At 48.6% G+C, this 15036-nt stretch overlaps 1 protein-coding gene across 1 annotated transcript in view; it reads left to right on the forward strand.

Annotated features, from left to right (window-relative positions):
* The window catches only part of LOC124095573 (deleted in malignant brain tumors 1 protein-like), an 88733-nt gene that overhangs the window by 26549 nt on the left and 47148 nt on the right, over nt 1-15036 (forward strand). The window contains exons 6-13 of the mRNA XM_058580777.1: nt 1284-1306; nt 1398-1601; nt 2896-2934; nt 4163-4310; nt 6258-6448; nt 9116-9433; nt 10882-10911; nt 11425-11742. Coding sequence (XP_058436760.1) covers nt 1284-1306; nt 1398-1601; nt 2896-2934; nt 4163-4310; nt 6258-6448; nt 9116-9433; nt 10882-10911; nt 11425-11742 — 1271 coding nt within the window. The remainder of the gene's footprint in view (nt 1-1283; nt 1307-1397; nt 1602-2895; nt 2935-4162; nt 4311-6257; nt 6449-9115; nt 9434-10881; nt 10912-11424; nt 11743-15036) is intronic.

The raw sequence follows: 15036 nt of genomic DNA on the forward strand, positions 1-15036 counted from the left end.
TGTCAGTCCTGGTCTGGGTGATCACAGACCTCATCAAATGGAGCCACTGGGGATGGAATCTGAAGGACGGGGGGATTTCAGTGGGCAGGAATGGGTACCTTAAGCCCAGTAAATGGAAATAGGGGGGCATTTGCTAATGGATGAGCATTTGGTTTCATGGTACAAATCCCCATTCAGGAAAGATTAATTGAAGGGAGTATATGGTGGGACATAGATGGGTCTTGGAGAGCCCAGCCCAGGGGATACAAACCATAGAGTCATCCCCCCACTCTCGGGACCTCCCTTCTTCCTCTGTCCCCCTCGTGAGTCATTTTGAGCAGTTTATCTGTTCACTTATCTGCTCATGTATGACTATCATGGTTGCCCCCAACGGAAGCGTCATCCCCCCGAGTCCTCCAGCTCTCTTCCCAATTCCAGATACCCAGCAGAGAGACCCTGCACAGTCCAGCACCTGGACTGGTTTCCCTGGGGTCAGATGTGCACTCCACATCAGATCAGGTAGACTTCCCCTGGGGATTATGGCTTTGGCCCTATGTCTCATCCTGACTATGGAAGGAGCAGGTTATCTAAAAAGAGAATATGGACAAAGATGTATGTAAGTTATCTATTGCCACATGAAACCATCCCAGAACGCTGTGGCTTAAAACAACCTCCATTGATAACTACTCACAAGTAGTCAGCTGGGCAGTCTGTGGATTCAGGATAGGTTCAGATGAACTTGGCTGGATTTGCTCATGCATCTGTGGTCAAAGACTATCTGTCCCAGGATGGCCTCCCTCACATGTCTGGGAATTCTATAGTTGTCACCTGAAGTGACAGAGGTGACAAACTTGCATGTCCTTCATCACTCAGCTCAAGCTTATTCACATGATGCTCCCGAGTGCCCAGAGGGTGAGCTGCAGCCTGGGAGGCCTCTCATGCCCTCAAAGCACAATGCTCCCTTGGCCAAGGGGAGCCAAAGGCCCCCAGCCCAGTGTCAAGGAGTGAAGAAAGAGCCCAAATTCCAAATGGGAGAGGTCACGCGGCACATTGTAAAGAGTGAGGATATAGGGAAGAGAAGAACTGGACCCACTTCTAGAAATAATCCCCACAGGCAAGCGGTCCTAAAGTAGGGTGCAGATAAGGGATGTCACAGGCTGGAGCCCACATGTCTGGTGAGTGGCATGGACTCACTCAGAGCAGCCCAAAGAAGATTAGGACCGAGAGTCTGTCATGTAGACAATAGTCCTGTCACCAGTGAGCCGGGGGCAGCTCTCACTACTTGAGCCTTTGTCCTTCCCCAGGAGGCTGGGCACCTGTGTGGCTGGTAGGCACCCCTGAGAGGTGTGCCGGCCGTGTGGAGGTTTTCTATCAAGGAGTCTGGGGGACAGTGTGCGATGACCTCTGGGACCTTTCAGAAGCAAACATCGTCTGCAGGCAGCTCGAGTGTGGCCGGGCCATTTCAGCCCCGGGTGAGGCCCACTTTGGGGAAGGTTCTGGGAAGATCCTCCTTGACGATGTGCACTGCGGAGGACACGAGCGGCACCTTGGGGAATGTTCCCATGCCGGCTGGTTCTCCCACAACTGTGGTCACCAGGAAGATGCCAGCGTGATCTGTTCAGGTAACCCCTGTGCCCCTCCAGATGGGGCCCAGACTAGCTCTTTCCAAGAGTGTGCTTTATACAGTTGGACTTGAATCCGTGTCATTCACTCACGGCAGATGTCGTCCTCTCCCCTGCCTACAGGTGCTGAACAGTCAACTGTCTCACCACCAGGTAAGGAGGGTGCTGTTCAAGTGGGCAGCTCATCAGCACCTTGGAGAACAGGTTCTGCTGGAAATTGGATGTCTTGTCCTCTAAGCCTGTGGAGGGGGTTGAGAGATGTCCAGGGGAGAGGTGGATATACCTCAGCAGTCACCTAGCGGCGCCTCACTGGCTACCTCTCTATTTACTCACCATGAATTTCACATACAGGAGGTGGATTTCTCAATATCTCCGACTTCTGAAGAGCACTGTGGGTGCTTCTGTTCTGAGGTTTTACATAGGTGCAATGAGCTATGATTGGGTGGGAGGTGGTGAGGATACAGGTGATGGTGAGGGTGCTTCCTGCCCAGGGATGAATGGCCACTGGGACAGATCTGGAGAAAGCCAAGCTGAGCCAATCTCAGTTCCACCCCTCTTGCCTCTGCCTTGTTCCTGGTGCATCTCTGCCCCCCACCCCCAGAGCCCCTGCTGTTGGCTCCCCACACACTCTCGGCCTCGACACCTAGATTCCCATGCCCATTCTCTATTCCTCACCAGGGTTCTTCTACTGGCAGTCACCTCTCAGTCAGAGTTATGAATGAACATGGTTTGATAAGGTCTGGTAAGCATTCACACCCCTCCTGTGTAGTCAACTCTACCAGACGGAAATAAAGTGATCCAGGAAGAGAATCCAGGGAGGTGCTGAGCTGAGTGTTTCTGGTGGGGAGATATTGGGGACCTGGAGGAGAGCCCACACTTTCTTTGGGTCCTGACTCAGCACCTCTGAGAAGCACTGGGTCAAGGCATCTGCCTCTGTGCTCCTTCCTGTTCCCACAGCATAAGCTCATAACTCCCAGCCTTTGGGTCACCAGAAGAGGCCTAGGGGCCAGTATTTCAAGTCTTTAGTTTTCCTAAATCCTCTTATTATAAAACATCTCATTTTCACGTTTGAGGAAAGAATATGCATCAAAGTCTGGGAAGAATTCAGATCAGTGCCTCTTACCTCTTGCACATTAAAGGTGCACACTCAGGCCTCCCCCAGAGACTCGTTCAGTGGTTCTGGGAGGAGCGGAGACAGTAGGTGTGTTAAAAGCTCCTCAGGATTTTCATGTGCAGACAGTGTGTGGATATCAGTTCCAGATGCTGGTTCACGTGTCCTTTTTGTGTTTCACAGGTCACCAGTTGACTACGCTGGCAGAGACAGTGGCTACAGGTGAGAACGTGTGTCCCTGGAGCCCTGTTCAATGTCTTATAGCTCAATCTTTGAAATGATTCTTCAAGGAAAATGTGCCCAGATACTATCTTCCAAGAGAAGAACCTAATAACAATGGCCAGTGGAATGAGGGTTCACTCCATTTCTCGTCAGTCAAAGAAGGAAATCCAAACAACCAAGTGATGCCAGCCCTGATGGCCGGCCTTCCAGCAAGCCCGCCATGAATGGAGGGAAAACCTGCAGCTGTTACCATAGTGATGCCACCAGGGTGCTGCCCAGGGCCATGCTTTTAGAGCGTGTCCACCATAATGGGCAGTTTTCTCCTCCACGCTTTCCCTTTCTCTGAAAATTCTCTGTCCTCCTTTTCTACACTTTCTTTCTCATCTGCCATTTCCCCCCGCCCCGTTTTGCCTGTGCTTTGGGTTCCAGAAGCTCCACTGTACTTAGCACTACTTGGGGATAAAGAGTTAAAATACTAATGTTGGAGAAGTGGGTGGTCCTTCTAGAGAAGAGCCACAATTAGATGACCAGGGCCAACTGAGTGTAGGTCCAGATAATCTGAAGGAGAAAAGCCAGCTGTTTCCATTGTCACCGTGTCACCTTTAATTTTGAACTGAATGTTGGATGGCCAGATAAATAAGACAAGCAGACGAAGAACCAAACAGATGGGTGGACAGGGGGACAGAAAATGATATCGGCATTAGGGCTATTGCAGGGGTGGATAGCTCAGGGCAACTTCTTTTATTAAATAATAGATTTTAAGAATGTAATTTTAAGAAATTACGGCTGACAGTAATGGGGTCCTGCCATCATCGTATCCACCGAGAGTCTACATTGCCTTGGCCTTAACTGACCAAACTGAAGGAGAACTTTACTCATAACCACAGGTGGGCTGACAAAATTCAAAGTTATAGCCCATGACTAGGGAGTAACCAAGGGGAAGGGTTGGGCCAATGTAGGGCACCAGCTCTTTCCAGCAAGGCCATGTCCATGGTAGGATTCCCAAAAGAGAGAAAAGATGTTTCTAGCTTCAGACACATTCATGCTCTAGTTTCCCAAGTTTGCAATACCTTTTAGACTGGTTTATACCTCTACTCTATCCTAAGACACCACAAAATGATAACCCATGAAAGATTTTTGGGAAAGTGTGTGGGAGAGTGTGAATTAGAAAATTTCTTGACTGAACAATGAAATAAACTGAAATTCTAAAATCTCTCTCTTTATTTAGAAAATTCTCAGTGTGGTGGCATTGTTAGTCACTCATCTGGAAGCATTAGAAATCCTCCAAAGTATGAAATGCACGACAACATAACCTGCATGTGGGAGATCACGGCAAACACGTCTCACCGTATATGGCTGGCATTTCCGTGTCTCGAGTGAGTGCCAAGTGCATTACCTCAGTTCACTGTGCAGTTTAAAAATCCCAATTACTTTTTTTCCTTAATGGATATTTTAAGCAAAAGTGTCCTTTGTGCATTTTTTTTTTCTTTTGAAATAGCCACAGATGCATAGGAAAGTAATGCTGAGTCCGGCAGACCCCTCACCAAACTTCCACCAATGGTGGCGTCACGTGCACAACTGTAGAACAATGTTGAAGCCAGGAAGTTGGCGTTGGTTGTGATACTGTGTGCTGGACTACAGATCTCATTCAATTCCCACTAATCTTACATGTACTTGTGTGTGTGTGTGTGTGTCTGTGTGTGTGTGTAGTTGCATGCATTTTTATCCCATGTCACATAACTAGCACCATATTCCAGATATAAAACTGCTCTGTTACCACAAGGGAACCATCCTTTCACCCTTTGCATTCACAAACTGCCCCTCTTTCTGCCCCCTAAAAACAATCTGTTACCTCTACAGTAGGTCATGTTGAGGATGTTATATGATGGAAGCCTACAGTAGCACTGGGGTTGGCTTTTCCATTCAGCACAGTTCCCTGAAGAGTTCCTGAAGATGCATTCAGGTTTCTTTAATCCTCTCTTCCTTGGAGAACATCTTTGCTGTTTCCATCTTTAGGTATTACACAGAAAGCTTCTATGGACATTCACATGCAGGTTTTTGTGAAAACATTAGTTATTTTTCGAGGAAATAACTAATGCCCAAGAGTGTGATTGCTGGACTGTGTAGTGTGTACATGTTTAAATTCTGAGAACATATTAAACTGTTTTCTAGAGTAACTTCCATGTCACATGTCACCAGCAACACCTGAGAGCTTGTTTCTCCACATCCTAGGGAGCATCTGGTATTATTTTTTTAATGTTAGCTGGGGTTGTTTGTTTGTTTAGGCAGATCTTTTATGTGTCTTGTTAGATTATATTTAGGCATTTCTATCTTTCTTTCTTGTTGTTGTTGGAGCAATTGTAAACAACACCACTTTCAGTTTGGGTTTCCAGGCATTTGCTCATATGTAGAAATATGACTGATTTTTGTATATTTCCATGAATTTTTAATTAAAATAAAAATCATCTATGAGCTTTGGATAGATTGTGTGTGTGTGTGTGTATGTGTGTGTGTGTGTGAGAAAGGGATGTAGGGATAGACAGAAAGACAGAAGAAAGACAGAGTATGTGTCCTAACCAGCTGGCTAAAGAGGCAGTCTAAGAAAACCGTACACCTCTTAAGTCAGGAAATTTTAGGTTTTAAAATCATAAATATGCAAGATTGATGTCATTCATAGATGAATGCCCCATGGAAATGAAGCCCTAGGAACAATGTAAATTTCTTATTACGCCTGGATTTTGCCTAATGGAAGGATGGCTTGGAACAATGGCTCTCAGGTGGTGACCTGGAAATGGTCTCTGGTGGTAGTTGGACAGAAGTTCACAGAGAACAACTTTGGACAAGATCAGATGATCTCCAGAAAGCAAGCTGGGTAGAACTGTGGCCTGCTTCCCTCTAAGCAGGTTGGCTGCCAGAAGTTTGTAAATGGGTTGTTGGGAACTGGAGCTGCTCCCACTGCGGGCCCACATGGAGCCCAGCAGCCTGTGCACCTTGGGCCCTCCCTACCCAGGTGGCTGTGTGGTGGGATGACCTTGGATAGCCTTGGCCTGCCCTTCCCGGCTGGGAGGTCCCGCAGCCTCAGCTGTCCCAGCCCTGAGCAGGGTAATCTAGAGCCAGCTCCTCCTTCTCTCGCAGCTACAATTCCCTTCCCTACAGATAGTGGCACCAGGGAGAAGAAGCAGGCTGAAAAGACCCATTCCATCTCTACATGACTTTGAACTTGTCCCCGGCCTCTGTAGCCACACACAAGCTTGTCACATACCTCACCTTCCAGACCTTCTGAGGAGGAGACTGAGAGACCCCGTGGCTGTTTCTCTCCCCAGCCTCGACTGCGCCAATGAATATGTTGAGATCCTGGACGGTCCCCCAGCTTCAGCAAAGTCCCTGGGGAGGAGCTGCTCTGGCTCCCACCTCACCTACACGTCCTCCTCCAGCTCGGTGACCCTTGTGTACTTCCGAAGCTCCAACAACATAGGCAAACACTTCACTGCTTATTATTATTCTGCAAACAAAGGTAAGAATGGTGGCCTGGAGCCGCAATTCTGGACTGACTGCCTGGGGACCATCACTTGCTCTGTGACTTTGGGCAAATGGCTTGGCACTCCTGCTCTGTTGTGGGGAAAGCAGGAGGACCTTACTCCTGAGTGAGGGCTGTTGCCAGCTACGCATGTTGTGATGCGCAGTGCGCTCAGCAGAGCGACGTCACATCCCGGATGCAGCGGCTGGCTGCTCTGTCCTGGGTGCGTTTCCACCGTCAGCTCCTTGGGAAGTCATTTCCGACATTACTCTGAATCTGGTTTGAGGTGGGCATTTTAGGACCTGCAGAAGATGTGATCTTAGCCTAAGGAAAGCTGAACACAACCTCAAGGAAGTAAGACAAATACACATGATGTAGCTGGACAGATAGAATACCCTGGACCAAGGCAAACCCGTAGAACAGAGAGAACGTACTAGAACATACTAAATCGACACATGCATGCATCTTGGAGAAAGATATTGGGAACAAGAAAGAGCAGCACAGGCAGAGGCTATGCGTAGTGTTGAAAACCAGGGAACCAGCCTCCTTTGGATTTGGCTTTGAAACTGGCAAGGCTGCTAGCAGGGAAGTGGGGAGAGGCACGCGAGGAGAGAGAACAGTGAGCACCCAGGGACAGGGCTTTCAAGGTGTGCGGGAAGGCGGGCAGAAGCCAAGCCAAGGGTTTCTCCTGAAGCACAGCCCAGTCCAGTCAGCAAAACAAATCAGTAACAACAACAAAGATCCAAATAGTCAAAGTAATAGCTAGTGCTTATTGTCTATTATAATTACGCAGCACATTTCAAATTTGCTGCCACGTGTTACCCTTACATAAAACCATGGTTCATCCCCTTCTACATTTGGGGGAACCAAGGTTTCCAGGGTTCCATAATTATCTGAGGTCCTGCACTACTTACTGCCAAGAGGAAACAGGCAAAGCCAATAGAACTGCAAGTGCCTCACGTCTACCTTGTCCAAGATGGGGCTCAGAACAGTCTCCAGTGGCTCTCGCAAGTGCCAGGGTGACTCAGGAACCTCTTGGGGAAACACGCTGTAGAGCAGAGGAGATGTTCTGCAGCACAAAGTGGATCAGGGAAAATCACCATGATTGGCATCAAGCAGCCCTGATGATGTCTCTTGTATTTGCAGAGGCTGTGTTACAGACCCCACATCTAATCAGTGAGTCCTTCTTTGTTTTGTTACTAATCTACAGGCCTAGTTTGTGTTTCTTGCTTGTCCTCCCTCCCAGGGCTTTTACAAACATGTTTTCCAATTCCATGTATAAACCTACGGTGGTGGAGAGATTCTGTCTGCATGATGTCTGCCTATTCACAAGTTGTGCCTATCAGTAATCAGGTTCCTATATAAAGATAATTGTCTATTTGATTTCCTAGTCTCTTGTTTCTGTCAAAGACGTTGAAACCACCTAATTAGATACTCCATGTCGAGGGAAAGTTGACCAAGCAGAAGCAAGCAAGAAGGACAGCAGTTTTCCCCAGAAGGACACTGGGTGTGAATGTTGGTATTTTAGCACAGAATGGCCCACTCGAAGTATTGTACATTTTCAGCGACTGGGTAGAAGGGAATATTATTTCAATTGGCCCAAATGTACATTAGAAATAAGACCCATGAGAAACGAGTGATTTGGAAGGTCATTACCATACAGAAGGCAGAGAAAGAATCAGCCAGAAGCTGGGCACATAACTGCTCTCAGAATGTCACCTCTTGACTTGCCCCCGTCCTCCTTTTTGATTCAAGGGCGTCTCCTTGTATCCACAGCCATCCCCACATCAATACCCAAGTCTGGAACGGCAAGACCAGGTAAGCCCCGCACGCCCCCTCCCCTGACCGTGTCCCCTCCTCTCGGAGTCTGCGTTGGTCTGTGCTTCTGTGTCTGCTCCATGTAGGGAAACGAAGCCAACTGCACACAGTTCATCCACCTACAAATGAGCCAGCTGGCTCTGCGCAGGCTGCAGGGCCATTCCAGACTTTCAGATCTGCCTCTGGCACCCCACCATGAGCAGATTCCTTTTCTTTCTTTCTTTCTTTCTTTTTTGTCTTGTTTTGGGGGGCGGGGGCTCGGTGTCCTCAAAGCCTGAGCAGTTTGCAAATACCTCCCAGCAGGATGGTCTTTTTGTCCTGGTGCCAGTCATGATCAAGGTCAGCCTCGTGTTGGCACCACAAATGGGCTTTTCCGGAGTGAGTGGAGTGCCAGAGCCAATCCAGAGTCAGCAGATAGAGGGGCAGAGAAACCAAGGTGAACCCTGGAGGCGGGGACCTCAGTATAGGTCTGCTGCTTACGGATTCTCCAACGTCCAGCTTCCTCATTGTATACCTGAGGTGCATCAGTACTCTTGTAGTGTCACCTGGAGTTATTATAAAGGTGAACACGCACATGAAAGTGCTTCACAAAATCACAAATCCTCATGCAAACTATTTGTAATGTTTTTCTGCATTTACCCCAAACCGACTGGCACATACCTCTGGCAAAATAGATAGTTAATGGATTTTTTTTTTAAGCTAAAAGTTGTTGGCAGTCCCATGACTAATCAAACTCCAGTTGTGGGCTCCCAGGTTCTCTGTCTCTAACGCTGGTGTGAGGGGCGGAGCTCAATGGAAGGACACCCCACTCCCAGAGGACAGCAGTCAGTGGGTCTTCATCTGCAGGGAACTGGCCAGAGCTGCGGCTGGTGGGCGGCTCTGGACGCTGCTCAGGACGCGTGGAGGTCTTCCATCAGGGGGCCTGGGGCACCGTGTGCGATGACCTGTGGGACCTGAATGAAGCCGAGGTCGTGTGCCGCCAGCTGGCGTGTGGGCAGGCCATGTCTGCCCTGGGGAAGGCCCACTTTGGCCCAGGCTCAGGAGACATCTTCCTGGACAACCTCCAATGTGCCGGGGTGGAGCGTCACTTGGGCCAGTGTGCCCACTCGGGCTGGCTGGAGCACAACTGCGGCCACCATGAAGATGCCAGTGTCATCTGCTCAGGTAACCTCTCTCTCTCAGATGGGCACTGCCAGCACCAGAGTGTTCCAAGACCACGCCACCTGCCAGCACTCAGAGGTAGTCAGGGAGAAAGACAGGATCCTCAAAACTCACCGCATTTGATTTTTGCTCTTCCTCTTCCAACTTGGCTAATTATACAATGTTTTAACTACCAGGCTCCAGAATCAAACATTTTGATTTTCTCATTTGGTGGTGAGCATTAGCAAAGGAAAGTGTGCTTCGCTGAAAGTACACAGCATGTGCGCTGTGGGGATCCTTCCAGGGGCTTCTGTAAAAGAGCTCAATCAAAGAGGCCACAGGAGGCAGTGGAGCTGGGGAGGCCGAGCTGGCTCTCAGAGCTGGTGTGAACACCCAGACTGTATCTGGGTGGCCCTTAAACCCTCTGAGCCTCTGTTTCTTCATCTATAAAATTAGTTACTTTCGGGGCTGGGGTTGTGGCTCAGCGGTAGAGTACTCACCTGGTACGTGTGAGACCCTGGTTCGATCCTCAGCACCACATACAAAAATAAACAAGTAAATAAAAGTGTTGTGTCCAACTACAACTAAAAAAAATAAATATTAAAAAAAAATTAGTTGCTTTCTTGCAGGACTGCCAATAGGAACAGAGATGTCTTTGACAAAGCCCTGGCATAGCGGCTGGCAAAGAGGCTGCACATTTGACCCCTCTTCCTGCCATGTCCCCACTCAATTGTAACAGAGGAAATCTGTGTACTGAAGTAACCAATTTTAGTTTCTTTGTGACAATTTTTTTTTAAAACCTTGTATTTACTCATTGGGAACCTTTAGTAGGAAGCAAATTAGTCACCTCTGGAGTGACTATTAATAGCCCTCTCTGCAATGGGACAAAATACAGCCATAATCCCTGATGTGACTTGAAAGAATCAGCAATCACAACTCGAATCAATGCTCGCTCCATGGAGCGGCCCGTGTGAGCAGAAGCTCCACTGTATGCCCAGCCCACTCCCTGTGACTTTTAACCTAAGGCACACATTTAAAAGCATTGTCCTATGTGTTGTTTGTTCACCTGTTTGTGGCATCTAACTGTGTGGAGCACCCTCTAACTTAGTTATAGACTTGTGGGCTCCTGTTATCCCCAAATTTCAATGTTCTAGAAGATGATTATCTAATCTGAGGCGCCCCCAGAGACCCCAAAAGTGAAACTCATCTGCTACAAAAGCAACAGCTTGTCAGTTTATCCTAAATGTACCTTTCACACCTGGTCATTTTCCCATAGCACTAGCAAAGCCACACAGAAACTTACATTTGTCTATAGATGAATCTGTTTCTTCTAATACTATGTTATTTACTGGGTCTAACTTTCTCATGTTGCATTAATAAACATGTAGAAGGATATAATTAAAGCTTCATCCTCAGTTATTGAAGTCAGGATTCCCCCAAAATGCTGATGTATTTATCTTTCCTCTCTACAGATGCTGCAGAATCTCTGTTGAACAGTCCAGGTGAGTTGTCTTCAGAGCTGCAGAAGTGAAGCCATCTCTTGGTCTTTCTACACGTGCTAGTCCCACTGGCTCGGGGGACCTTCCCCAGCTCTTCCCCTGACTGGCGCCTTCTCACTTTTTAGGAGGTGCCTCCCAGCCACCACCTCTCTGTCACTCTTCATAGCACCCCATTCTTTCCCTTGATGCCTGTCACAGGGTAGAATAGTGCATCGTGCTGCGGTCTGTGCTTCACTAGTAAATGGACTGTGGGATCCTTGAGGGCAGAAACCCTACCTCAGGTTTATGGCTGCACCACACCACCTTGCAGGGAAGACAGTCAGGAAATACTGTTGAAATGAGATGAAATTTAATAAAGACCTCACGGCCTGCAGCTCAGGAAACCATGAGACGTGTGAGGAACAAGGCCCCAGGCTTGAGGCTAGGGGTGCCCCTCCCAGCCCATCTCTGGGCCTAGTGCTGCTGGACCCCAGGCAGAGCTTTGAGGGGACTCGCACACCACATTTCTGTCTGCAGGGGAATGGCCAGGGCTGCGGCTGGTGGGCGGCTCCGGACGGTGCTCAGGACGCGTGGAGATCCTCCACCAGGGGACCTGGGGCACTGTGTGTGATGACCTGTGGGACCTGAATGAAGCCAAGGTCGTGTGCCGTCAGCTGGAGTGTGGACAGGCCATTTCTGGCCCTGGCGGGGCCTACTTTGGCCCAGGCTCAGGAGACATCTTCTTGGACAACCTGCAGTGCTCTGGAGTGGAGCGCCACCTGGGCCAGTGCGCCCACTTGGGCTGGTCAGAGCACAACTGTGACCACCACGAGGATGCCAGTGTCATCTGCTCAGGTACACTCTCCCTCTCAAGAAAATGCTTCTGGTAGTGTGATTGAAGACGTTCTAAAGCTATCTTCCTGGATGGAATTTTCCATCCCTCCATCTGCCCATTCCTTGAGCACCACTTGAGGCCAGCACTGGGCTTGGACAATGCCCCTGTGTGGGTGGCTCCAGGGTCGCACAGAGGAGGTCTTAGGTGACAGTGGACAGCAGCCCCACCTGGGCAGTGCAGTGCAGGTTCCAGTGCCCTGTCCCCAAGACGGTGACCAAGTTAATCCAAGCCTGGCCGCCATGAGGCAGAGTTGACCCAGCTGCTGAGCCCCAGTCCTCCGGCCAAAGACCTTGCCACATGGGGGCTGAAGGTGCCCGGGGACCGCTCTAGTATTCAGGGCTCATATTCCTTGAAAGGCCGTGGTCCTTCCTCCTCCATCCACTAAGGACACCCTTGTCACCCCACCTCCTCCACACTGTGGACTCATTCAAGAGGGTGACCTATTACCTTTCTTTGTGCAGCAGATTCAGCAGACCTGCCTCCGCCCACACCTCCAGGTATGTCCATATTTTTTCCTGATTCAGGCAACTTTCCAATAATAATAATAACACCAATAATAATAAAAGCAGCAAATACTTAAGGGCCAGGCGTTGTTCTGAGCCCTTCACATACAGACAGACGCTCCTCCACTTACGATGCGGTTAGGTCCCGATAAACTCGTTGCAAGTTGGAAAACATCCTAAGTCGAAGGAGGCACTTCCTAGCCTAACCTGCCCAAGCTCAGAGCTTAGCTACAGGGCTGAGCACTCCCCTGATGCCTGGTGGACTAGGAGTGCAGCTTGCTGCAGAGGGCGGTACCCACTGGTGACTGCTAGCCTGGGGAAAGATCAAAATTCACAGTCTGAAGCACAGTCTCTACTGAGTGAGTACTGTTTTCACACTTCTGGAAAGTCTAAAAACTGTAAGTTGAAACTTCATAATTCAGGGATTATCTGTAACTCATATCATGCTCCAAGTAACCCCTTGAGGTAGGTACTTCAATTATTTACACTTTCAATATAAAAAATATAAACTGAGACATAGTAAATTAGCAAGGTTCACAGGGCAGGCCTGTGGGTAATCAGTGCCCTTGACCACCCATCTTAGTCTCCATACCATGCATTGGCCCTGGATACACAAAAACCAGGCAAAACTAGAGCCAAGATAGGGGATGTTTTGATCAGATTATTGCTAATCAGCAAAGCACTCCTGCAAAAAGGAACTATATGTTATTTTACAAATGAGAAATGTGAGACACAGAAAGGTTGAGTAACTTTCTCAAGATCACTCAGCAAGTTAATGGTAGAACCACATTTTGACACTGACCAATCTGACCCTAAAGTTGAAGCTCTTGGGGATCGCATGACTTTTTCCTGCTTGCACAGCTCTTATGACTTAATGATTGAATGATATCCATCTGTGATAAAACCAGAAATTAGAAAACAGCAGACCAACACACGCTCAGTGAATTCCGATGTGACACTGGTGTTTCCTTTCATTGTGACAATACTTCCAAGCACCTGTTCAACACAGGTGTGGTGCAAGGGTTTCCAGATAAATTACTTTATTTATTCTTAAAATGAAAGGATTAGGGAGATCCCAAAGCCTGCCCAAGATAACTTGATTGAAAAGAGGCAGCACTGGGTGTTTGTAGGCCGTCCCTTGCCCTTTGATGCACCTGGATGCACCTGGATGCACCCACCCAGCTGCAGAGAAGCCACAAGCCCTGGGAGAAGCTTCTCTCCTGCGTCTGCCTGGAGGGGCCCTGGATGTGCTCTGGGTGTTCTGGGGGAAGGCCAGCCCTACGTGGGGGGCTGTGAGTGAGAAGGAGGGCTGTCTAAAGCTCGAGGGCCACGGTTAGGGGCGAGAGCCCTGGGTATTCAAACTGTAGTTTTCTCAGTTCAGGTAAATTGCGGGGACAGTGGGGAAAGGAGAACAAGGCAAGTGAGAGGAGCCATCTGGTTGCCAGTTGCTGCCGGAAAGCTTAGAGGCTGAAGCAGCCACCATTTAGATACAGGTCATGGGTTTGTGGGCGGGGAATGTGGGCTGGGGTCAGTGGGGGATCCTGCTCCACTGGGCTCAAGCAGGGTCACTCCATGGTGTTCTCTGGTGGCTGACTCCCATGCTTGGTGTGCCTGGATGTGGGCTGCTGGAAGGATGGGCTCCTGTCCACGTGGTCTCAGGGGCTCCTAACAGGGTCCCTCCTGCAGGGCAGTCAGAGGTCTTAAAAGTTGGTGTCATGCTGGATCCAGTAGCACAGTGCTTGTAATCCCAGCAGCTCAGGAGGCTGAGGCAGGAGGATCTCGAGTTCAAAGCCAGCCTCAGCAACTTAGTGAGGCCTTGAGCAACTCAGAGACCCCATCTCTTAAAAAAAAAAAAAAAAAGTATACACACACACACACACACACACACGGGCTGGAAATGTGGCTCAGTAGTTAAGCACTCCTAGATTCAATCCCCAGTGCCAAAAACAAAAAGATGGTGTAGGGCCACAGGAGCAAGCCAGTGTTCTGAGACAGGAAATAGAAGCCGCCAGTCCCTTAAAGGCACATCACCACCCCTTCTGCCATGATCTGTTGGTCAAAGCAGTCCCAGAGCCCAGGCAGTTCGAGGAAGGGAAACTAGACCCCATCTCTTGACACGAAGCATGTGACCTGACCAAGAAAGTGTGACCTGCTCTCGCTGGCCACAGGCCCCCGAGGACATTCACTTGCACCACCAACTCTTCTTGATTTACACTAAAGTCCTTGACATTTCCAGGAAAAGCCTTTCTGCTTCTCTAACTTGTAGATGAGAATAAACATTTTCCCCCAGATGTCATTATTTTCTCCTCTTTTTCTCTTCCAGGTCCTTCTGTACCTTCTCAGGATCACATAGCAGGTAATCACTTCTTGTAAGTGGAAATGATTCCCTGTCAAGAGACCCTCAGAGCAGACTGGAGGCTGCTGCTCAGGATGTAGCTCAAAGAGACACTGGCAAGGGGGCCAGCTTCTCTGCTGCAACTCTAAAAGCTGAACTTTTAAAAATTCCTTTTGTTCTTTTTAGATATATATGACAATAGAATGTATTTTGACATGTTTATACATATATGGAGTACAGCTTATTCTAATTAGGCTCTCATTCTTTTGGTTGAACATGACGTGGAGTTACACCAGTCTTGTATTCATATATGAACATAGGAAAGTTATATCTAACTCATTCTACTATCTTTTCTATTCCCATCACTCCCTTCCCTTCATTCCCCTTTGTCTAATCCAAAGAACTTGTATTCCTCC

Source organism: Marmota monax, unplaced genomic scaffold (assembly GCF_021218885.2).
Source record: "Marmota monax isolate L192 unplaced genomic scaffold, Marmota_monax_Labrador192_F-V1.1 WCK01_AAM20220418_F8-fsc00076, whole genome shotgun sequence".
Lineage (NCBI taxonomy): Eukaryota > Metazoa > Chordata > Mammalia > Rodentia > Sciuridae > Marmota > Marmota monax.